The sequence below is a fragment of the Triturus cristatus genome, chromosome 7 (genome assembly GCF_964204655.1).
Source record: "Triturus cristatus chromosome 7, aTriCri1.1, whole genome shotgun sequence".
NCBI lineage: Eukaryota > Metazoa > Chordata > Amphibia > Caudata > Salamandridae > Triturus > Triturus cristatus.
The window spans coordinates 139,523,860-139,549,626 of NC_140590.1; the positions used below are offsets into that span (position 1 = coordinate 139,523,860).

Consider the following 25,767-nt stretch of genomic DNA (forward strand, 5'->3'; position numbering starts at 1 on the left):
TATATGCTAGCAATCGGCTGTCAGAATCTAAGATAGATTATCGCCTTAGTAGATACTGACTTGGTGATTGATAACATTGTTCGTTCATAGACCCTTTTGAGGACGATGTGGCATCTTACTGAGAGTAATTAACTATGATATAGGATATAGGTTAATAGAACTGAGAACAATAGCAGACTCTACTATGGAACGTGTCCAACCCTGTATATCATTTCAATTACCTGAAGGATAAGAAGCGTTATTGTACCAAATGAGTTTGTTTAGTTGTGTAGCCTCGCCACTTTGAAAACCACTATAACTAAACATTTATAGCAGAGATATTACGTAGGTGTAAGAAGGATGAGCCAGAGAACACAATACAAAGGATACTAAGTATTTCTTTTGTTGGAGGATCCCATAGAGAGGTCCATCACCTGGGTGGGAGTTCCCTTCAGGTGTCGTGCTAGATCCTGGGGGTCTGTAAAGATAAATGTTTTCCCATTATCCACAATTTTAAACTTCGAGGGGCCTGCAAATGAAAATTGAATGTTTTTCCCCCTCGCACAGTTGAAGGAAGCCTTTCCTTGTATCAACTGTTTCTTTAGAGTAGTCTTGTGTAAAGTTTATCCGCTGACCTTCCCAGGTTACTTGGTGGTTTTTCCTGGCGAAACTTAGGATGGCTTCTGTGTGCTGGTATCGAAGAGGTTTGCAGATCATGGGGTGAGTTCGTTTTCTGTTTGAAGAATTGAAAGATGGGATTCTGTGGGCTCTGTCTAATTCCAAGCCATGGTGGAACTTTATCCCAGTAATCATGGGTATCCAGGTCTCCAGGAAGGCCACGCATGATCCCGCATCAGTCTCTGAGCCTTCAGGAATACCAAAAATGGTATATTTCCTCGTTTGTTGCGGTCTTCCAATTCTGCGTTATGTTTCTTTAGCTCATTAGTGACAGTATGAAGGTATTTAATTTCTTTGCTAGCTTGGGTTGACACATCCTCGACATCGCTTATTCTTTGCTCAGCATCACATAATTTTGAATTCATGGTATTCATATCTGCGCGGATTGCTGTGAGTTCCAATTGCATGGCGTCTGTATTTTGTTTTGTAGATTTTGCCAAATCGTGGACCTCCGCTAGTTTTTTCAATATCATGTCCATTGTGCTGCTTAGGTCCGGTTTGGCCTTGATTGGCGAATCCGAGGAGGTTGGTTCTGGTTTTGCTTTCTTATATGAGGTTCTTCTTTCCTTGTCCGCCATTGCGAAGAGGGATGAGGTGGTTAACTCTTCCTTTACTTTTGGGTGTTAAGAGCAAGGAAACTTCTGATTTCTTCTGATGGTGTCTGATGATTAATGGTGACCTCTGGTGGGTTCAGGTGATTGAAGGTTTCTGAAGGTTTCTGAAGGTTTCTGAAGATGGCTTGTTGGTTCTCTGCGTTCTCTATGACTCCTTTCCTAGGATGATAGCTAATGGTAGGACGAAGATATATGGCTGAAAAGGTGGGAGTCCTCCTTATGGTCGTGTATGCTGAGTCCTTGCAGTGACCCTGCGGTGTAGTTGCGAGGGACTTTATCCTGTACTCATACAGAATTTCTGAAGCGATGAGCAAATCACTGCCTTGATCGGGCTATAGAGGGACTTTGCGTGAGTCTCAGACCTCAGGGTGGTTGTGCAGGTGGTTGTGCAGGTGACGCCAGGAGTGATCAGAAGTATATAGTGGCGCAGTGCATTAATGCGCAGTGGAGTTAATCGTAAGTGATCGCTGAGAGATCTGTAAGTTCTCTGTTCGCGTCGCCAAAGTTGTTGATGTGGTGGGTTAAAGCTCGCCAGGGATAGGGTCCACTCTTGAGAGGTGGCAGAATTTTGGCGCCAAGGCGTTAAGCGCGGAGTTAGAGGCGGCCCAAAGGATGCAGAGTCAAGGTTAATTTTATGGCACTGCGCAGTGTTCTCGGTCACAACAGTGTGCTGAAGAGCAGGAAAGGGCGCTTATTGTCTCACCTTATTGCTTCATCTTAATGCATCACTCTATTACTGCACATTGCTGTCGATGTTGTTGATGTCACAGATTTACTCTAGATTCACTTCAGGGTAAAAACTGTTTTGAGCGATGATAAGGCAGATCTAGAGTGACAGTGATATCAATGGTGAGTTAGCCTTCGTAGGGGGGACACGCTGATACGTTTATCTCCATATATTGTTTGTCCCTACTCCAACACACTGACGTCCGTAGTATCCGCCATTTTAAGGTCAGGTGCTCGCTAATACTTCTAATCACCGCCGGTGAGGGCAATCGCAGTTGTTAGCAGGTTGCCGGCAAAGAGCATGGGTATGTGTATCTCCCCGCTGCTAGAAGTACCGCCAGTAGTAACGCCGTCAATAGAGCGCAGTTATAGGGGTTAAACTAACGAGCCGCAAGGTGACATCCCAGGGTCAGGCATATCGCGCTATGAGTCTGTGGTTCTGCAAGGATCGGCATTCCTGTAGCAGGCGGTTAGTCATGCATTTTAGGACTCAGCACCCACCTCAATGAGCTGTGACAGGCACCAGTTGTGTAGTGGAGCAGTGTGGACTTAATCTGCAGACAACGGGAGTTTCAAAGATTTCTGTGTATTTCGGGAACCGCCATTTCAGGTGTCCCAGGTGTCCCAGGTGGGCTTTGCTCGTAGCTCACCTCGACTTACATTAGCACTCTTCCGAGGGTCCGCTGCATGAGCGTATGCTAACAGACTGATCCTCCTAGTATTACGGTCTGGATTCTGGTCTCTGTTTCCGAAACGTGGTTGATTCTACTCCTGATTTTGGCCTTAATCGTTCCTCCGTTTGCCAAGCGACGGAGTTAGACAGCCATTACTGCTGCCGTCCAAGCCACGCCCCCTAGAAATTATTTCTGAACAAAAAAGTTAATTATAACATAATCTTAGTTTAGTTACTTCCCACTCTATAACACAATAAAACTCACAACGTGCATCTACAACATTATTTACATTATTAATATGGTCATCAAACTAATTTCCATTAATTAAATAGTAATTATGAATTCATTATAATTAATGTACTTCCCACAATATACCCCCAAGAAAACACACAAAACAATCATAACATTTAACAAAAAAGTATTTACAGTTAATGTGATTCATTATTAAATTAAAAATGAATATTTATTAAAAACATATTATTAATTGCTTAAAATTAATTTACTTCCTACTTTGTACCCCCACACAACCCACATCTAAAATCTAATAACTAAATTATTTGCACAGTTATCAAAATTAATTATCAATTAAACAATATGATTCATTATTGAATAAAACAAATTATAATTCATTATAATTATTTAACTTCCCACCATTGACCCATATAATCCGCACAATCCCCAACTAAAATGAAACTTTGAGAAAATTATTACACAATTAAAATTCATTTTCAAATAAATAACTAATAGTCAGGGGCGGCCGGTCCATTGGACCGTGTCTGTCAGGCTGAACAAAGGTCAGCCTGACAGACATTGTTCACTTTCAGATCAGGCAGCCAGGAGCCAGACATGAGCATTTAGCGAAGGCTCCTGGCTGCCTGAGCTAAACTTTGCTGGGCTGAGGAAGTCACAGCTCCTAAGGACGTGACGTCCTCAGCTCAGCAAAGGTCCCTGAGGCCCTCCCCTCAGTGACGAGGGGCAGCGTCACTGATTGCCTCGCACCTGGGCTTTACAGTTTTAAGCCCTGAAGCACCCAGGGTTGAGTGTCAATCAGTGTCACTTCATGACAGAGGAGGGTGGGGTCAGCAGCCTCACTGACCCCATCCTGCTCTGTAATGATGTTGGGACTGCTGCCTTCCCTCATTAAGTCAGCCAATAAGGGAAGGCAGCAGTCCCAAGCCTCCTGGAACCTCCGAGGCAGAGCTGGATGCAGGTAAGTGTTTGTTTTTCTTTTAAACTGTTTGGTGCATGCGTGCGTGATTGCGTGCGTGCGTGTATGTATGAATGTTTGGGGAAGAGTGTTGTGAGTGGATGTGTTTGTGTGTTTGCCTGCGTGCATGACTGTATGGTGAAGAGTGTTGTGAACGGATGTGTGTGTGCATATGTGTATGTATGATGACGACTGTTGTGAATGGATGTGTTTGTGTGTGTGTGCGTGTGTGAATACATTACTTTGAGTGTGATGTGTATGTGTGCATGTGTGTGAGTGTGTCCCGTCCGTCTCCTCCCTCCAAAACTTACGACCCGCCACTGCTAATAGTATTTAACAACTAATTATAAATGAATTACATTTAATTTATTCCCCACCGTTTACCCCTATAAACCCAAACCCCTCACCTTAAAAATATATTTAAACAATTAACATAATCAATTATCAAATAATTAATATGAATTATTAAATAATCATTAATTAATTTAATATAAATTACTTTCTACTGTTGCAGGGATTCTGCTCATGCACAGAACTATGCACAGGACACCAGGACCTCAGTGAATTGCGGTGTACCAAAAACACACCTCAGTACCCAGAACCCCTATCCGACTAGCATCAGTGTCTCATTCGCCCTTCGTATCATCTCGAAGCTACCAATGAATAGGCAACCCAGAACATGCGACTTAGAGTACTCTCAGGAATGGTGGGACTCAGAAATACCTGTTCGTTATTATTCTCATATCAGTCCACAACAAGAGTAACCAGAGACACCGTAAAGTTTAAAATGTTTCTTTTATAAACTACATGTCCTAAGATGCAGTACTTTGGCTAACATAAGCAGACAAATGATTAAAATTAAAACCATCAGCATTGTTACAATACCATAGAAAATGAAGGGAGAAATCATGTTACAAATGACAGTGGAATACAACCACCCTCCCTTTGCTAGTAAGCTAGTATTATTAGACTAATAGAAGGTCTCTAGGTTTGAATGGGAAACCCCATACCGTAAATATCAGCTTAGGTGAATAACATCACAGGATCAGCTTTGCTCTCTGTCTGGAAAAAGTCTTCTCCAAAGTGTGTGTCCAATGCATGCAAACGGCAATATTAAAGGCGCTCGAGTTTCAGATATTTGCAGCTGTGTGCGTGTTATGGCTAGAGCATGGGCCGATCAACCTGAATTCAAAAGCATACATTGTTTGTTGGCCCTGACTGTTTCTGCACACAATGTTCAGACCAAGGTCGCGGTGCACGTCTAGGGATATGAACAACAGACCGTTCTCATGTGAAGAAAAGGCAGGCAAGCAGTTTTCATATAATAACATCGATCTGCAGTTCCGTGTGCAAAAGTGACAAGATGGCGTTTCTAACTTCTAAGACGCTTATGCTAACATAGCAATGTGTGTATCTAAAACTCTGTCTCCGTCTCCACTACACCCTCCCTGGTTCAGACCACGAACAAATAGGGATACAATTGAGGAATGCAGAGTTCAAGTTCGACAGTGACAGAACCAAGTTCATGTATTGTAAATCCATATAAATGGGAGTGAAAGTTTGATGATAGAAAAAAAAAGAAAAAGGGAAAATACGTAACATCTTGCCAAGGCTCAGTCGAGCCTAAATGGCGAATTAAAAAAAAAAATGTGTAGTTCGTACAAGGAAAGTTGGACGACATCCAAGTTAATCCATCAACGTGTAAGCACAATAAATAGCAACAGCCTCCAAGAGGAAGTCATTAGAATGTTCTGTAAAATAAAAATTTCCACCATCCTGTCTAACAAGGTAAACGAACATACATGTTCCTCGATAACTGGAGCCTCTAGCGCAATCAGAGAACAACTGGTATGTTCTTCAAGATAACTTCTCGCCAAGAAGTCATACGCTGCCGTACAGATGTTCCAATTCCCTAGGACTCCATGTGCTGCTCCACAGGCCATAATCCTGATACCAGAACAGTCCAACTCATGAGCCACGAAGGGACTCATCAGTCGATCATAATCCGGGGCAGGAGACACCGAGTTCGACAAGCACAAATCCAGAGCCCATTCAAAAGGACAATCTAGGCAATGAAAAACAGGTTGCACACAAGTAAAGTAGGAAAACCGGAAGGGCAATCCATAGGCTATGCTTAAGGTGGCCAGTGGTAATGTTCCATAATATTCAAGCATCCGGTTCCGAAGATTGAGCAGCCGGGACAGGCTGTCATGAGACACAAATTGTGCAGCCATTGCGCAGTAAGCAGACCAACAGCAGCACACCAGCCGTGAGGGCGAGAATCAACGGGAACCTGCCAAAGACGCTGGAAAAAATAGAATGAAAAAATGCCGGTATCACACCAAAGATAGTTTGGAAGGAGGTCACGATGCCGGAGCCCACAACTTTGAAAAAATGTGCCAAGCCAGTTGTTGACGAGGCATTAAATATAGTGTGAATCAGAGCAACGAAATGAAGGGGGAGATCAGTATTTAAAAGCGCATGCACCTCGGTGCGGGTGTTTGCTACGTGAAGGACAAATGTTTCATGGTAGGAAGTCAAAGTGACTTCTTTTTGAGACAATAGAGCCCTTATTCTGCTCATCTTATTGAACTCTGCTTTCAAGGTTGGGATGGAAGGCCAAATGGAGATATCCAGCCGCCTATGCGGGGGTGGGAATAGGACATTTTTACAGCAGACTACTCGTTGTGATACAGTCACAATGTAGGGAATTCCCACTAGCATCCCGCAGCAAGCCTCGTTATTTAAAAGCAAATAACTACCGTTAGCTAACAACGTAAAAGAGAGCGCATTAGCTGGCACTGGAATCCCTTTCAGGATGCAAGCTAAATTCGGTGCATGAACGTTGCAAGCGCCATGCAATTGGATGTGCCTACAAACTACTGAGTGATCCGGTGTGGAAGTGCATTCCTCACCTTTGAAATAAACTTCTTTACCGTCTCTCATGCACCTGTATGTAAATGGGAGTGACCAGACTTCATGCAGGAAAGCAGTACCCAACGGTTCATATCTGCCTAGGGCATGTTTCATGCACGAACTGAACTTAAAACAAAGGAAATGGCAATGTGATTAAACCGTGGATAAGCCACACAGCGGAGTTCAATTTGGCCACAGAGAAAGGCAAAGGTTCTAACTTTTCAATATGCCGTAATGAATATGTTGCATCTTTCATGGACATAAACAGTTGTTTCGCAGTCAAATTAAATTGAAGGAACAAAGACGATGTGTTCATGTAGTCCCAGGGAACATTCCCAAGCCTTCAATGTTTTCAAAGTCCATGCAAACTGCATTATAGAACGCAATTGATTTTGACCATGATATAACACAGACAGACCATCCTGCACAATATCCACAACAGATGAAACAATATTATCTAAATATGTAAATTCTGGAAGAAAGGGTTTTAATGCTATTATCGATAACGGCTAGTACTTTTTCCAAATTGGCTTGATCAACGGCTTTCAATTTGGAAGCAGCTTCAATTTGTGATAATTTCCAAACCTCGTTATAAATAGCATAAACCCACCTTTTGGACCTGCCACCCACAGGACCCTTAACAAAATCATTCAAATCTATTTTGTTATGTAATTTTGATAAATGAAGTTTAACAGATGCCAAGGTGGAATGTTGCAGCCAGTTCTGACATAACTTCCCTACAGAGTAGGTAGTAACTGAATGGGAAGATTCAAAGCGGGGGTCCACTCGAACCTGGGTATAGCCAGGGTGTAGACCCAGAAACCGATGTTGACAGGAGTCTGAGCCCTTCTGCCATATCAACCATCCTTCACAATTTAAATCGGAAATGTTGAAGGATGTATTAGTAATGTACGACTGCAACTATTCAAGGGACAGATCTGTATGATTATTCCAATTAGGATAAGCACCCAGATCAGGAACAGAGGGGGAATTCATCTTTTTAGTAGTAGCCAATCCGAAACAGGTGCTTTGAAAAATAGTAGAATTGAAAAATACCATGTGGTTTGGGATAAGGCAAGCACGATGCAGAGCTTCAGTCCCTTGCACCTGCCATTTCTTAGAACACCAAACAGATTTAAGATCAATAGTATCTTTCCACAGCTCATTACCCCCGATAGCCAATTCATCCATAAAGGACTTGGAATACAATAATTTAGTGTGGGTCAGCCTAACCTTTGAAGCTGACTCTGCCGCAACTTTAAAATAAAAGGCCTCAGGCTTAGAAACACTGAAATCAGTAAAATATGCAAATTTGTTCACTAATGTGCTGGAGCTGCCTTCCATTGGTGCCGGACAATGTTCCCATTGCGTTTAATTTACAAATTTTCTAAAGGTATTGGCTTTATGTGGGAAATGATTGCCATAATGTTGGTAGCAAAATAGCTCCCCATAATTAGCAGTGTCTATACAAATCTTCAGCATCAAAGGCAGCATAATATTTTAAATCAGAAAATAGTGCCTCTATGGCCTGAACGTCCCAATCATCAGAGCGGATGTTTTGTTTCACAACATCACCCATAGAAACACGAAGTACATTGGGGACATTAATGACCTCTGTGGGTCCATGAATTTGAAATTTTACAGCATCCCACCCAACACAGGCCAGGCAGTAATATTCACAAAAGTCTGGTCCCTTTTCATGATGTGTGATGAGGAGTGGGGGGCCAAAGTTCCATCAATTAGTCTAATTGTAGATCTTTCGTTGAGATAGTGTCCATTTACAAGACGAAAAAATACCACCACAAAACTTATGAGCATCAGCCAAGCATAAGTCCAAGGGGGAATTAAAAAATGTCTTTTAAACCAAACAGCAAAAATAGAAATTTTCGATGGGGCATTCGAAGTCATAGAGTTAGTGTCAAATGAAAAACGTGACTGGTCAACTGCAGTTGATTGTAAACCAGGCAACGACACATCTGTGGGATAAGTATACTCAGTATCTTCAGGTGGACCACCAGCCGGTGGTGGCAACAAAGGATTAGTAACTGTATACATCTCGATGGCAATGTCAGGCCTGTTGGTATTTGCCGGAGCCAAAACAGAATTTCTCAGCATCGCTGGACAAGAGACCACTGGAGTCATACTAAGAAGAATTGGCCACTCGCTGTAGTTTGACATTGTCAATGGAGATGTACCTGTTATCCTTGCGACCAGGAAGTGGAGGTAAAATGACTGTTCTTGTACCCTGCACGCCAAGCACTGGTACTGGTGCCCTGTAAGATGAGCCAAACTCCTTCTTGTTCTCTACCTTCTCATGGACCAGGTCACCAACTCGAGGTAGCCAGCCGACTACCGGAATCTGAAGCGCAGCATCAGTTGTGGAGGGCAAGTGTTTCTTTGCAAGACTGTCTCTGGTCTCTTGTAGATTCTGTAATACAGCACAGTGATCATTTACGTCAAAGGGTGCGGCTGACGCCGCCATGTCTAGACCATCAAGGTCCGGGACAAACATCTTTATGCCAAAGAGCATTTCGTATGGGGTCCGCCCACCCAGAGACCTTCTAGGGAGATTATTAAGTGCACGTAGTACGTTATACAGATGGGCTAACCAGTTCCTGCCAGTGCCTAAAACCCTAGCTGTCAGGGATTGCTTTAAGTCACAGTTCATTCGTTCCACAACACTATTGCCCTCAGGCCGGTACGGAGACGAAAATTTGACTTGGACCCCCAAAGATCTCATGGCTTCTTTGTACGCCTTAAAGGCGAACGCAGGACCTTGGTCAGAATGAAGGATACCACATGCGAAAAAGACACGCAAATCCCTGATGACAGTTCGACCATCAGCACTCCTTTGTGGCCACACCCAAAGAAAAGGTGTGCATGAATCCACTGCAACTAAGATGTACTTGTACGCAGTAGCAGAGGAGAAAGGACCGCAGTGATCTAGGTAAACACACCCAAGTGGTTTATTAGATATGTACAACTGAGTTTGTGGTGGGCGCGCAGCAGTCAAAGGTTTAATCTGCTGGCAAATATCACAATCAAGAACATAAGCACGAGTCTGTTTATACAACCAGCTCCACCAGTAACGTAGTTGTAAGAGAGTAACAGTCGCTGAAACGCCGGCATGGGCAGAGGCCATACCTTCGTGAGCCGCTGTTATCAAGGAAGGTCTACAGTCCGCGTTGGGAATCAATCTGTCACCAACTTTGTTAATTCTCACATAGGGGACTTTATCAGGACATAATGATAAGAGTACCGAGGAGGGAAACCTATGGGGTAATTACTTCCCTTCTCTGTTGCAGAAATAGCAGCCAAGATGTCATCATCAATCTTAGTTTTGGATCTTGTAACCGCTGCTACTAGATATGTTGCCACTGCTGTTTTCGCTGCTTCGTCAGCTAAGCTGTTGCCGACAGCGTAGACACCAACTCGCAGGTGCCCAAGAGTGTGAATTACATTCACGAGAGGCAGATTCTGTTTAAGTTCTGCCACCCGAACCCAAAGCATTTTATGCTTGATTGTGCTACCTTTGGAATCGCCATATTCATTCTGAGACCAAAAGAATAAAATGTCATTAAAAGACTGAACACAGTAAAACAAGTCACTCACTATAAGAGTAGTAACACGAGGATCAGCAAACTCTAGTGCAAGCACTAGAGCACGTAGCTCTGCCAACTGTGCGGTACAATCACCCAATGACTGCGTATGCACGACATCAGACTTGAATTCACCATTCACGAAAGTACCCACTACAATTGCGCAGGCGGCTGAATAGGAATGCTTCGATTCCGTCGCCGGCTGCGCCAAACTGTCAGTGTAAATGACACAATGGTAATCTTCAAGCGGGCGTAAAGACAAAGGAGCTGGATGAGCAAATTCATACTGCAAGTACTCCTGAGTCTGTAATGAGGCATCAAAGATATAGGTGACATCTGGTGATGTCAAGGAAGTGGCCCATTGTATCCAACGCGGATGTAAAGCTTTAGAATTAGGTACACTGGCTTTCGTCACTGCCTCTAGAGCAGGATACAGTGTAACAAGCAACATCCGTTTCCCTTGCGACAGTGCTCGCTCTTTAAGAATCACCATCTGTACTGCAGTCAAAACTTTTTCGACCATGGAAAAGCACATTTCAGCCGAAGTGTACAGGTGTGACTTGTAGGCAATGGGGACTGTGCCGCCCTCTCTGAACGTTACGGTACAAAAGGGGGTGGTGATGGACGGAGCCTCAGAACCAATCAAACACTCAGTCAACAGATCTGGGAATGCTCAGACGTGAGTCCCTTGCTCACTTTGCCACTGAATTCAAGCAAGCCTGGCTGAAGACGGCTGAAATGCCAGAAACCGGTCCTAGGAAGCTTGTTTCCGGTCCAGGGAAGACATGGCTTGGCAGTTCGGGCTGGACTGTTCCCCTGAGGCACAGGGTCAGACTGATTTGCATATGGCCATGTCTGAACTGGGGTGGCAGAGTGGGCTAAAGAACGGTGATGGATTAAACCCAGATCACTTGACTGGGGGTGAGTGCTTGCAATGTTCAATACTTCATCCATCATTTCCTTTGGTTTTTGCTTTGTTCGCAATAAGTTGGCAGGGTATGCTCAGACGTGAGTCCCTTGCTCACTTTGCCACTGGATTCAAGCAAGCCTGGCTGAAAACGGCTGAAATGCCCGAAACCGGTCCTAGGAAACTTGTTTCCGGTCCAGGGAAGAAATGGCTTGGCAGTTCGGGCTGGACTGTTCCCATGAGGCAGAGGGTCAGACTGATTTGCATATGGCCATGTCTGAACTGGGGTGACAGAGTGAGCTAGAGAACGGTGATGGATTAAAACCAGATCACTTGACTGGGGGTGAGTGCTTGCAATGTTCAACACTCCGTCCATCATTTCTTTTGGTTTTTGCTTTGTTCGCCATAAGTTGGCAGGGTATGCTCAGACGTGAGTCCCTTGCTCACTTTGCCACTGGATTCAAGCAAGCCTGGCTGAAGACGGCTGAAATGCCAGAAACCAGTCCTAGGAAGCTTGTTTCCAGTCCAGGGAAGACATGGCTTGGCAGTTCGGCCTGGACTGTTCCCATGAGGCACAGGGTCAGACTGATTTGCATATGGCCATGTCTGAACTGGGGTGGCAGAGTGGGCTAAAGAACGGTGATGGATTAAACCCAGATCACTTGACTGGGGGTGAGTGCTTGCAATGTTCAACACTCCGTCCATCATTTCCTTTGGTTTTTGCTTTGTTCGCCATAAGTTGGCAGGGTATGCTCAGACGTGAGTCCCTTGCTCACTTTGCCACTGGATTCAAGCAAGCCTGGCTGAAGACGGCTGAAATGCCAGAAACCGGACCTAGGAAGCTTGTTTCCGGTCCAGGGAAGACATGGCTTGGCAGTTCGGGCTGGACTGTTCCCATGAGGCACAGGGTCAGACTGATTTGCATATGGCCATGTCTGAACTGGGGTGGCAGAGTGGGCTAAAGAACGGTGATGGATTAAACCCAGATCACTTGACTGGGGGTGAGTACTTGCAATGTTCAACACTATGTCCATCATTTCCTTTGATTTTTGCTTTGTTCACCATAAGTTGGAAGGGTATGCTCACACGTGAGTCCCTTGCTCACTTTGCCACTGGATTCAAGCAAGCCTGGCTGAAGACGGCTGAAATGCCAGAAACCGGCCCTAGGAAGCTTGTTTCCGGTCCAGGGAAGACATGGCTTGGCAGTTCGGGCTGGACTGTTCCCCTGAGGCACAGGGTCAGACTGATTTGCATATGGCCATGTCTGAACTGGGGTGGCAGAGTGGGCTAAAGAACGGTGATGGATTAAACCCAGATCACTTGACTGGGGGTGAATGCTTGCAATGTTCAATACTCCGTCCATCATTTCCTTTGGTTTTTGCTTTGTTCGCCATAAGTTGGCAGGGTATGCTCAGACGTGAGTCCCTTGCTCACTTTGCCACTGGATTCAAGCAAGCCTGGCTGAAAACGGCTGAAATGCCCGAAACCGGTCCTAGGAAACTTGTTTCCGGTCCAGGGAAGAAATGGCTTGGCAGTTCGGGCTGGACTGTTCCCATGAGGCAGAGGGTCAGACTGATTTGCATATGGCCATGTCTGAACTGGGGTGACAGAGTGAGCTAGAGAACGGTGATGGATTAAAACCAGATCACTTGACTGGGGGTGAGTGCTTGCAATGTTCAACACTCCGTCCATCATTTCCTTTGGTTTTTGCTTTGTTCGCCATAAGTTGGCAGGGTATGCTCAGACGTGAGTCCCTTGCTCACTTTGCCACTGGATTCAAGCAAGCCTGGCTGAAGACGGCTGAAATGCCAGAAACCAGTCCTAGGAAGCTTGTTTCCGGTCCAGGGAAGACATGGCTTGGCAGTTCGGCCTGGACTGTTCCCATGAGGCACAGGGTCAGACTGATTTGCAATTTGGCCATGTCTGAACTGGGGTGGCAGAGTGGGCTAAAGAACGGTGATGGATTAAACCCAGATCACTTGACTGGGGGTGAGTGCTTGCAATGTTCAACACTCCGTCCATCATTTCCTTTGGTTTTTGCTTTGTTCGCCATAAGTTGGCAGGTTATGCTCAGACGTGAGTCCCTTGCTCACTTTGCCACTGGATTCAAGCAAGCCTGGCTGAAGACGGCTGAAATGCCAGAAACCGGACCTAGGAAGCTTGTTTCCGGTCCAGGGAAGACATGGCTTGGCAGTTCGGGCTGGACTGTTCCCATGAGGCACAGGGTCAGACTGATTTGCATATGGCCATGTCTGAACTGGGGTGGCAGAGTGGGCTAAAGAACGGTGATGGATTAAACCCAGATCACTTGACTGGGGGTGAGTACTTGCAATGTTCAACACTATGTCCATCATTTCCTTTGATTTTTGCTTTGTTCACCATAAGTTGGAAGGGTATGCTCACACGTGAGTCCCTTGCTCACTTTGCCACTGGATTCAAGCAAGCCTGGCTGAAGACGGCTGAAATGCCAGAAACCGGTCCTAGGAAGCTTGTTTCCCGTCCAGGGAAGACATGGCTTGGCAGTTCGGGCTGGACTGTTCCCATGAGGCACAGGGTCAGACTGATTTGCATATGGCCATGTCTGAACTGGGGTGGCAGAGTGGGCTAAAGAACGGTGATGGATTAAAACCAGATCACTTGACTGGGGGTGAGTGCTTGCAATGTTCAACACTCCGTCCATCATTTCCTTTGGTTTTTGCTTTGTTCGCCATAAGTTGGCAGGGTATGCTCAGACGTGAGTCCCTTGCTCACTTTGCCACTGGATTCAAGCAAGCCTGGCTGAAGACGGCTGAAATGCCAGAAACCAGTCCTAGGAAGCTTGTTTCCGGTCCAGGGAAGACATGGCTTGGCAGTTCGGCCTGGACTGTTCCCATGAGGCACAGGGTCAGACTGATTTGCATATGGCCATGTCTGAACTGGGGTGGCAGAGTGGGCTAAAGAACGGTGATGGATTAAACCCAGATCACTTGACTGGGGGTGAGTGCTTGCAATGTTCAACACTCCGTCCATCATTTCCTTTGGTTTTTGCTTTGTTCGCCATAAGTTGGCAGGGTATGCTCAGACGTGAGTCCCTTGCTCACTTTGCCACTGGATTCAAGCAAGCCTGGCTGAAGACGGCTGAAATGCCAGAAACCGGACCTAGGAAGCTTGTTTCCGGTCCAGGGAAGACATGGCTTGGCAGTTCGGGCTGGACTGTTCCCATGAGGCACAGGGTCAGACTGATTTGCATATGGCCATGTCTGAACTGGGGTGGCAGAGTGGGCTAAAGAACGGTGATGGATTAAACCCAGATCACTTGACTGGGGGTGAGTACTTGCAATGTTCAACACTATGTCCATCATTTCCTTTGATTTTTGCTTTGTTCACCATAAGTTGGAAGGGTATGCTCACACGTGAGTCCCTTGCTCACTTTGCCACTGGATTCAAGCAAGCCTGGCTGAAGACGGCTGAAATGCCAGAAACCGGTCCTAGGAAGCTTGTTTCCGGTCCAGGGAAGACATGGCTTGGCAGTTCGGGCTGGACTGTTCCCATGAGGCACAGGGTCAGACTGATTTGCATATGGCCATGTCTGAACCTGGGTGGCAGAGTGGGCTAAAGAACGGTGATGGATTAAACCCAGATCACTTGACTGGGGGTGAGTGCTTGCAATGTTCAACACTCCGTCCATCATTTCCTTTGGTTTTTGCTTTGTTCGCCATAAGTTGGCAGGGTATGCTCAGACGTGAGTCCCTTGCTCACTTTGCCACTGGATTCAAGCAAGCCTGGCTGAAGACGGCTGAAATGTCAGAAACCGGTCCTAAGAAGCTTGTTTCCGGTCCAGGGAAGACATGGCTTGGCAGTTTGGGCTGAACTGTTCCCATGAGGCACAGGGTCAGAATGATTTGCATATGGCCATGTCTGAACTGGGGTGGCAGAGTGGGCTAAAGAACGGTGATGGATTAAACCCAGATCACTTGACTGGGGGTGAGTGCTTGCAATGTTCAACACTCCGTCCATCATTTCCTTTGGTTTTTGCTTTGTTCACCATAAGTTGGCAGGGTATGCTCAGACGTGAGTCCCTTGCTCACTTTGCCACTGGATTCAAGCAAGCCTGGCTGAAGACGGCTGAAATGCCAGAAACTGGTCCTAGGAAGCTTGTTTCCGGTCCAGGGAAGACATGGATTGGCAGTTCGGGCTGGACTGTTCCCATGAGGCAGAGGGGCAGACTGATTTGCATATGGCCATATCTGAACTGGGGCGGCAGAGTGGGCTAAAGAACGGTGATGGATTAAACTCAGATCACTTGACTGGGGGTGAGTGCTTGCAATGTTCAACACTTCGTCCATCATTTCCTTTGGTTTTTGCTTTGTTCGCCATAAGTTGGCAGGGTATGCTCAGACGTGAGTCCCTTGCTCACTTTGCCACTGGATTCAAGCACGCCTGGCTGAAGATGGCTGAAATGCCAGAAACCGGTCCTAGGAAGCTTGTTTCCGGTCCAGGGAAGACATGGCTTGGCAGTTCGGGCTGGACTGTTCCCATGAAGCACAGGGTCAGACTGATTTGCATATGGCCATGTCTGAACTGGGGTGGCAGAGTGGGCTAAAGAACGGTGATGGACTAAACCCAGATCTCTTGACTAGGGGTGAGTGCTTGCAATGTTCAACACTCCGTCCATCATTTCCTTTGGTTTTTGCTTTGTTCGCCATAAGTTGGCAGGGTATGCTCAGACGTGAGTCCCTTGCTCACTTTGCCACTGGATTCAAGCAAGCCTGGCTGAAGACGGCTGAAATGCCAGAAACCGGTTCTAGGAAGCTTGTTTCCGGTCCAGGGAAGACATGGCTTGGCAGTTCGGGCTGGACTGTTCCCATGAGGCACAGGGTCAGACTGATTTGCATATGGCCATGTCTGAACTGGGGTGGCAGAGTGGGCTAAAGAACGGTGATGGATTAAACCCAGATCACTTGACTGGGGGTGAGTGCTTGCAATGTTCAACACTCTGTCCATCATTTCCTTTGGTTTTTTCTCTTTGAACGTTAAGTACGTGAAACCCACTGCGCCAGGCACAATTCTTATCACCAGGTTAGTGTGGTTATCACGTGTCAGTAAGTATTTCGAAGCAAGAAGATCAGCCTGCAATAGCTGAATGCTCTGGCCACCAACTTGATTTGGAAAAAGTAGGTTGTACCAAGGCATATAGCGGCTTGATACGCTGGGCATAATCGGGAATGTAAGTACGCCCGAAATTCAGAAAACCCAGCAAAGACAGTAATTTTTTCAGCGTTGTGGGAGCACCCAAACATGCGCACTTCTCTAGGAAGTGAGGTGCTAATCCTCGACCTTCATTGTTGAGCTTGTAACACAAAAACAACACTTTATACTCTGCAATGTGTGACTTTGCAAAGTTGAGTTCATAACCAAAGTCCGCAAACATAACAATGATGCGATCAACGCGACACAGATGCGGCCATAATGCGTCGTCTGTGAGATAGATATCGTCAACATACGAGTACGCATCAGGGTCAATGCTCTCTAACAGAGAGACTACATGTGCGGCAAAGATGCCAGGGCTGTTTTTATAGCCCATGGCTAATCTCTTAAACTGTTTTTGTTTGCCGCCAGAAGTAAACACTGTCCACTGACTACTAATAGAGGACAGATTATGGCTGAAAAAGCCATTGGATATGTCAAGTGTGGTCTTAAACCTTTTTCTCACAAGACTATCAACGAGGGCAGAACTGTGGGTATTCTGTACAGCACAAGTCCGACAATGAGAATTCAAATGCCGGTAATCCAAAACTATGCGGTACGACCCATCAGGTTTAGTTATAGTGAATAGGGGATTATTCATTGGTGACACACAGGTTTCAATAACACCTTGATATGTCAATTGCTCAAGGATTTCTGCGACGTGAGATCGAGCTTCACGGCACATGGGATATTGGGGCTGCGGCTGGGGCATAGACCGTAAAGGAATCTCATGGCTTGGCGACAACTTATGCCACCCAACCTGAGTACGGTACAGAGTTTAGTTTGCTGTTGTACATCTGGAATGACAATAGTAGGCTTAATCCCCAAACTACTGCGGCCGATAGTTCTATAAACTTCCGCAATAATTTTAGGCAACTCTCAGGGCTTATCGAGTTCGTCTACGAGGGCTAAACCATTCGCCTCTTGAAAGTGAACCGCATCTCCCTTGAGGTTGCCAAGGATGAGAGTGGCAACTATGTCGAACACACCGACAAGCCTCATTCCCAACTCGACTGCCGCCTCCGGACCGTGTTGATCTTCAACACGTTTGATGATGGAGGGAAGGACGGCCATAGATGGGGTGCCGAAGCACTTCAAGTAGACCGCTGCAAACACTTTACCCCAGTTGTCACAATCGGCCACCTCTGGGACTAAGTCTTTCTGCAAACTAATGGTGAGTATCCTGTGTCTCTCCACAGGAGTAGAGTGCGGAAGTACTGCTTCCAGCTGGTCAAATTTCTCAGCAAGCCAATAAGGTAAATCGTCCTTATTCTGGGGGCGCTTGCCCATGACCGAATTAACCATGACGGGACTAATGACAATCCCGGCCGGGCCCGCTGGCTGCCCCACAAAAACAGGTGCCCCCACTTGCACGTTGCGTGAAACGTATTGCACTAAAGCCCCATGTACTGTAATCAGGGCTGTATGGAGGACACGTAACTCATCCACCGTAGCATTCAAATAACGAGGATGAGGTGTAAATCCGTCCAGTACCGGCCAAATGGCCCCTGGAATTGACAAAGGGCCCAAGCGAACCGGTGTAACCGTATGGGGTAGGGCGCCATTAAACCAAATGCAATGCTGCCAAGCTGAAATAGGAATCTCCTGCGTCCTATATGGCCTATAATTTGCTGGGAGTGGGAGTATAGGAGTGAAACATACTGTCGTCCGCATTCACCGCCGGCATAGTAACCCAAGAGTAAAACAACTCGTAGGGATATGATGCATCGCCACTCACCACAAAAATTACAGCCATCTCATCGTCCGGCACCCCGAACTGTTTCAAATGACGCCGGAGAGGTGCTCGGCTATGCGCCGCAATAGCGACCGCAGCCATAAGGACACAGAGAAGAAAAACAATCTAATATAACCGTAACACAATAAAGGGTCCAAATATAAAAACCTTTTTAATTGACAAGCTTGATTGAACCTATTGAACTAATAGGTAGGTTAAAACCGTCACTCCCGCTATCCGGAAACAAGAGTGAGGGTGTCGTGGACTAATATAAGCACTACTAAGGCGTCTCAAATCATAAGACCAAACGTTAGGTGCGCCATGTTGCAGGGATTCTGCTCATGCACAGAACTATGCGCAGGAAACCAGGACCTCAGTGAATTGCAGTGTACCAAAAACTCACCTCAGTACTCAGAACCCCTATCCGACTAGCATCAGTGTCTCATTCGCTCTTCGTATCATCTCAAAGCTACCAATGATTAGACAACCCAGAACATGCGACTTAGAGTACTCTCATGAATGGTGGGAATCAGAAATACCTGTTTGTTATTATTCTCATATCAGTCCACAACAAGAGTAACCAGAGACACCGTAAAGTTTAAAATGTTTATTTTATAAACTACGTGTCCTAAGATGCAGTACTTTGGCTAACATAAGCAGACAAATGATTAAAATTAAAACCATCAGCATTGTTACAATACCATAGAAAATGAAGGGAGAAATCATGTTACAAATGACAGTGGAATACAACCACCCTCCCTTCGCTAGTAAGCTAGTATTATTAGACTAATAGAAGGTCTCTAGGTTTGAATGGGGAACCCCATACCGTAAATATCAGCTTAGGTGAATCACATCACAGGATCAGCTTTGCTCTCTGTCTGGAAAAAGTCTTCTCCAAAGTGTGTGTCTAATGCATGCAAACGGCAATATTAAAGGCGCTCGAGTTTCAGATATTTGCAGCTGTGTGCGTGTTATGGCTAGAGCGTGGGCCGATCAACCTGAATTCAAAAGCATACATTGTTTGTTGGCCCTGACTGTTTCTGCACACAATGTTCAGACCAAGGTCGCGGTGCACGTCTAGGGATGTGAACAACAGACCGTTCTCATGTGAAGAAAAGGCAGGCAAGCAGTTTTCATATAATAACATCGATCTGCAGTGTCGTGTGCAAAAGCAGCAAAAGTGACAAAATGGCGTTTCTAACTTCTAAGACGCTTATGCTAACATAGCAATGTGTGTATCTAAAACTCCGTCTCCACTACACTACCCTTTACCCCTATAAACCCCACAACCTGCACCTAAAAAATATTAATTACAAAATGACCACAATTAATGATTAATTAATTAATTAATATCACTTGACAACTATTTATTAATTAATTAAAAAGTAAATTACTTCCCACTCTTTACCCCTATCACCCCACAACCTGCACCTAAAAAGAAAATTACACAATTAACATATTTAATTATCAATTCATTAATACTAATTAACAACCAATTATTATTTATAAATAAATTATTTCCTAACCTTAACCTCTATATACCCCACAACCACACATAAAATGTACCCAAAAAATTACAAAAAAATTACAAGCACAATTAACACGATTAAATATCAATTAAATAAATACATATTAATAAATAAAAAATAATCATTCTTTTTTTCCGATATTCTGTCTAAACACCCTGACAGTTATCAGTATGCAATAACCTAGAGGCAACTGTGGTCTCTTGGAACATAACTTCCTGTCTGTTTAGAGTGTGGTCTACCACTTCCTGTGCCAGGCACTCTTCTTCCACTCTGCCTCCTGTCAGTTCAGGGACATTACCCTGATTCTCAACAGGTGCCTGACTTTTTAGGACTTTCTTGCTGTCTGGAGAGGCCTTACTTGTGCCAACTTTGGGGCTCTCCCTTGCTGGGGTGAAGTGCCTTACTGTATTCCTATTCCATTTCGTACCCTTTTGCCTTTCTGTGGGGACCTAAGTCTTCTATCTTTGGGGACAGGGCTCCCATGACGGTTGGGTTGGGCGGCGCCCCGGGTGATTGCCCCTTCTGGGATCAGGCCAACCTCTGGGAGGTCATTGCCTAGGATACAATCTAGGAAGAGATCGGGACTGACTACCACTCTATGCCAGCTAAGTGTACCCTCAGTTTCTAGGGGCACTAAGGCTACAGGTCTAACTGTGACCTTCACTTGGACCACCCCTACACTTCTTGTTTCTCCTGACAGATACTGATCTGTGGACACCAGTCAGTCAACCACTATTGTATGACTGGCACCTGTGTCTCTGAGGCTAGTGGTAGGCTTTCCATTCACCTGAATGAAGTGGAGTACTTACTACCACCCTCAGGGATCACCGGGTTACCATATGGACCCTTTTCCTAGTTAAAAGCTAAGAGGATCCCTTCATCTGAATTGTCCTCCCCAATGTCTACACTTAACAGCCCAGTGCTAACCACCCTTTTGGTACAGGCTACATCCCCTCTGTAGTGCCCTGCCTGTTGGCAGTCAAAGCACACCCTGTTGTCTAAGAGTTTTTTAAGCCTTGCGTACCCCTTACTATGCTTGTGAGAGTTGGGGTGGTTTTTTATCCTCCTTAATAGGGTTACGGGGTCTTGAGGGAGGATCTCTGGTAGGCCTAACCCTCCCCCGCCTTGGCATCCAACTCCTGGGTCTCTTTGGGTAATTGTATCCATACACACTCATCAGCCTTTCATTCCAGCTCTCTAGGGCTACAAAGCTCTGATTCTTCCAGTTGCTGGTTATCTTATCTGAGGTACAATTGGATAAAATTATACAGCCCATCATATCTGTCTACCTGTTTGCCTTTTACCAGCCTTCCAGTGCTTTGGTTCATCCATATCTGGTTTTGACTTCAGTCTATACTCTTATGTGGTGAGTTCAAACCCTTCTATAAGTGTTTTCTTCATATGCCGAGCCACATCCTCATTAAGGGTCAGCAGTCTATCACTGCCTTTTACGGACAACAACTCCCAGAGTAGAGAGCCCTAGTATTGACAACCTATCCAAAGCATTTTGCAGGACCTCTCAAAGGCTGCAAATAATGTGTCTATGTCATCACCATCACTAAACTTGGGGACAATCTCTTTGGGGATCTTAGGGTCAAAGGATTCCTCATTTTCCCTACACATATTGCTGCCACCATCTTTGGGCTTCAAGCCCATCTTAGCCCTTCTCATCTCAAGGGCTAGTCTTCTTTCCTCAAGTTCAAGATTCCGCTCCTCCAGGGAGAATATGTGAAGCTCATCCTCAAGGGTGACTCCTGTCACTTTCCACAGGAAACATCCACTACAATGCAGTCATTACACCGCACTGCTTTTACTACGCACCTGTTACAACACAACTGCCTTTACATCGCATGCTGTTCAAAATTCAAAGTGTCACAATCACAAACAGCATGCATCTTGCTCCCAAAGGCTGGAAGACATGCTGCCATGTTTATAACTGAAAAATACAGCCATTTTTTTAAATGGGAAACATTTTAAGTGCAGAAAAATGTTCCTTCAAGTGCAGAAAAATGTTCCTTATTATAACAATTTTTTGCAAAACATTTATCTGCACTTTAATTTTCTCCCATTTAAAAAAAAAAAACATTGTTGCAAGTTTGTGTTGTATATATAACGGTGCCACAAATGGTGAAAGGTATGTCCTGTGCCACAAGTACATACGACACAGGATCTCAGTCACCTATACACCCATATCCCATTCATTCACACCTATTTTTATACATCCCCACAGACCATGCACTCACTGATGCACATGGCGGTCCCATCATAGTAACCCTAGTCATAGTATTTTGTTCAAACCACAGTATCGGGCTCCAAGGACATTAGGTTTGAAGTCAATGAAGCTGGGTGAGTGAGGAGGAGTATGGTGACAATGCGCGAGTTACTTGGCCTTCAGTAGCTCATAATGATTTTTACTGATCAGAAGTGGCTCTCATTCCACAAAAGACTGGTTTAGGAAAATGTGCAGTGTCTAGTTGACTAAGCAAATGCATACCATTGTGTCAATCTGCTGGGTAGCAACCTCAGCCCATCCTCCAATCCCTAGCTGCCAAGCACGTAGCACACATGCAGCAGGAATGGTCCACTGTATGCTGCTAGAGGAGTTGACCACCAGAAGCAGCATGTATCCTTGACCAGAATACCTCGGAAGTCTCCTGCATGTCCAAAAAGAGTGAGTAAGACGCCCATCTTATGAAAGCACTGAGCTAATGCATTCTCATTATCTACAGGAAGATTTACTGCAAAGGCACAGGCAACAGGCTGTGGTAGCACAGGGTTCTGCACTTCGTGAGTGGTGGGAGACCTTCAGTAGTCCAGCTGCCTGGCCCTGAGGAATTGGTGTGACACACACACACACAGAAGCAAGACTCACACAGACGCATAGATGTGGCTTTAATATGCTAACACATGCAACCAGCATTTGTGCATGACTCGGGATGCATGTGTTGGCACAATAAAGACCGGTCTATTGGTTGTGACAAAGTTTGTTTGAATCTAAAGCCCCCCTCTTTTGGTGCCATAAGACAGCTGCTTTAAAGGGCCTATATAGCACCTGCTCTTCCTTCTGCTTCTCTCCTCTCACTATACAGTTCCTCACAGTAGATTATTCAGGTTTGGAGTTTTAATGCAAAGAACCGAGTGCTTGATGTACAAAAATTCCTAATAAAAAATCGTAAATTCCAAGACATAATGATTTGCAATTTGCAAATTCCTATTAGGAATCTTTTCAAATTGATTTGGTTGAAGTGGGTGCATCCATTGTTATTTTGTGAACTAATTTATGCATTACTAGGCTGGTTTGAAATATACCGATTCGTAGTGGGTTGCAATTCGACCTACCTCATTAATATGCATGAGGTAGGTTGCAATTTGAGCCTTCTACTGGTGGTTAGAGTCACAGGCATGGTGGCATGCTGGGGCCAGCACCCCATCATTCCTGTGATTGCCTTCAAATAAAGCAATCCTTATTTTTTTATGAATGCAGGCCATTTTCCTAAAAGGAAAACAGGATGCGTTTGCTAAAATAAATATTAATTTTACAAACATTGTTTAGGAGCAGGCAGTGATCCAGTGGACCCCTGCCTGCTCCTAAAAACTTTTTGTGTCTAGCTTGACAAAGGGAAGGGGTCCCTTGGGTGAGGAATCTTAAGTTAGATAATGACTCCACCAGAGAAGGAGTAACTTGTTCTTCGAGGACAGTAGAAAGAATGGAAAGCTTCCTAGGAAAATGCCCAGTGAGGAGAGTCCCTTTCTCTGCTTTAATCAATTTTCTTTACTTGGGTTAGCTTCAACGTTCATATGGATGAGAGCAGACTTACCGAGGCTGGTTTTTTCGATAAGTCTGGCTGAGAGTTCTGTGCTGGCGGCGAAGGGGCTGAATCTGTGTAGAAAGATGACAGTCAGATCTTTAGTTGCACAGCACTGTAGCAGTGGTACCTCGTCGGAAGCAATACAGAGCATGAAGGTAGACCATGGTTGCAGCGATAGAAAAATTAATTGATGATGCAGTGAGTCTCACAAGGGCCCAATGTAGTTGGTATATTTTGAGAAACTGAAGTGACATGCATGATCCTACTGCAAGAGATGTATGTCTGAGGAGAGCTACCAGCAAATAAACCCCGCTAGGTGTCGAGTCTCCCTTCCCTACTCCCCCCATCATTCAAGCCAAATGCACGCTTTTACTTTAAATCACCACTGACAACTTCCTTGGGTGCCTGAAAAGGTCGCAGTTTATTCATATAACAACAATTTATATATTTACATCACATTGTTCATGGTTATGTGCACGTTGCATTATTAAACCATGTCACTTCTTTACTTCTTTTGCTCTTTCGCATTGCCTCGCATTATAGACCCAGCCTTCTCAATCACCTGGGAGGGGAGGGACCCCTTTTGGGCTTCTGATTTTCAGGTCTAGGCTTCAGCTTGCAACCAATTCGGAGGGTTTCCGTCTGGACCTGTCGGGTCCCAAGTACCGTCCTGCTTGCCCTGTACCCTTTCGTGGGCCCTCCCTTCTCCCAGAGGTCCCTGCCATGTGGCATTTCAAGGACCTTTCTTGAGTCTCTACACTACTTTCTTGCTGCTGAGTCCTTTGCTTTCTTCTCCTTCTGAACCCCTGCTGTGAGGCATCCCAAGGGTCATGGGAGAGCATTACCTCTAATCTTTTATGGCGGCATGCCGCCCTCTGGCTCCCTCAGTGCCCCTGCTGTGCGGCATCCCAAGGACACTGTGAGAGCCTTCCATCTATCTTCTAGTGAGTTCTTCTCTTTTTTGCTAATTGAGTTAGGTTATCTCAGCCATGCTCCCTATGGTTTCTCGGACGGCGTTTTGCCCGTACATCTACTGGGTCCGGCCTCGCCTCCCCGGCCCGGGTCCTGACTGATTGGGGAATAAATGCCAATATCATTGTTTTTAAATCTACGTGTGATTACTAGCGAAAAGTATTTTTTATGTAGCTTACTCAGCTATAAGAACATATTTTCACCTCTGAAGATAATCTGCTAAAAATCCGACACAACTGAACCCACCTTTCAAAGTCTGCCTTTGGATCACATGTTGTAAACAAATGCCAAATCCTGTTCTACATATAAACTAAATCCCAGGTCAGGTTTATGCCTGGACATGGACTGCATTATGATGTGGCGAGGAGCAGTTTGCCTAAGGCCATTTTAATTGAATGTCTAGTAGCCAAAAGGAAGGATGTGAACAAATACATTTATTCTGATTGGTTGAAAGGCAGTTATCAGAATTGTTTCAGCAAGTGTGGTTGGCTTTTCAACCAATCCAATCAGAACTAATAAGTGAGTTCAACATATTCAGCAGTCATTTCAAATGACTGTAGCACACTTAGCAAGGCGAGATGTGGAGCAGTGGCTAGAACGGCTAACTCTAGAGCATGGGGTTCATGGTTGGATCCCCCACATCAGCTCAGCATCATTTGTCTCTGGGCAGTAGCTCACTTAATCTCCCTGACTACCTCCAGTGCCTTGAAACCCCGAAAGGGGTGATATGTTTGCGCTTTACAAATACAAATTATGGGGCAGATTTACAAGCCCCCTGCGCCACCACTACGTCACTTTTCATGACGCACTGGTGGCGCAGGGAGCTCCTCCATATTTACAAGGAGAGGAAAAGCCACCCTGCGTGACTTTTCCTCTACTTGTAAATATGGCCCCTTCACACGCAGCACTGTGCTTTGAAGGGGCGTTCCATGGGTGTTGCTGTGGGTGTTCCCACGCAACACCCATGGAACAAGACACATCTCCGGATTTACGAGAAATCATAAATCTGGGGATGCAGGTGAATACTACGCCACACTAGAGGTGCAACGAGGAGAAATGTTTTTAATTTCTCCTCGTTTTTTCCTCTTTCAATGCGTGCTGCATTCTACAGCACGCATTGAATTAGGAAAAAGCCTCTTGTGATTGTTTTTGTGCAGGAAGGTGTCCCTTCCTGCACAAAAACAATCTCCCCACGA

At 45.3% G+C, this 25,767-nt stretch overlaps 1 protein-coding gene across 1 annotated transcript in view; it reads right to left on the reverse strand.

Moving 5' to 3' along the window:
* LOC146809047 (uncharacterized) overlaps positions 1–25,767 on the reverse strand; it is a 523,889-nt gene that overhangs the window by 393,028 nt on the left and 105,094 nt on the right. The window contains exon 9 of the mRNA XM_085615855.1: positions 23,609–23,670. Within this exon, the coding sequence (XP_085471981.1) occupies positions 23,609–23,670 (62 nt within the window). The remainder of the gene's footprint in view (positions 1–23,608; positions 23,671–25,767) is intronic.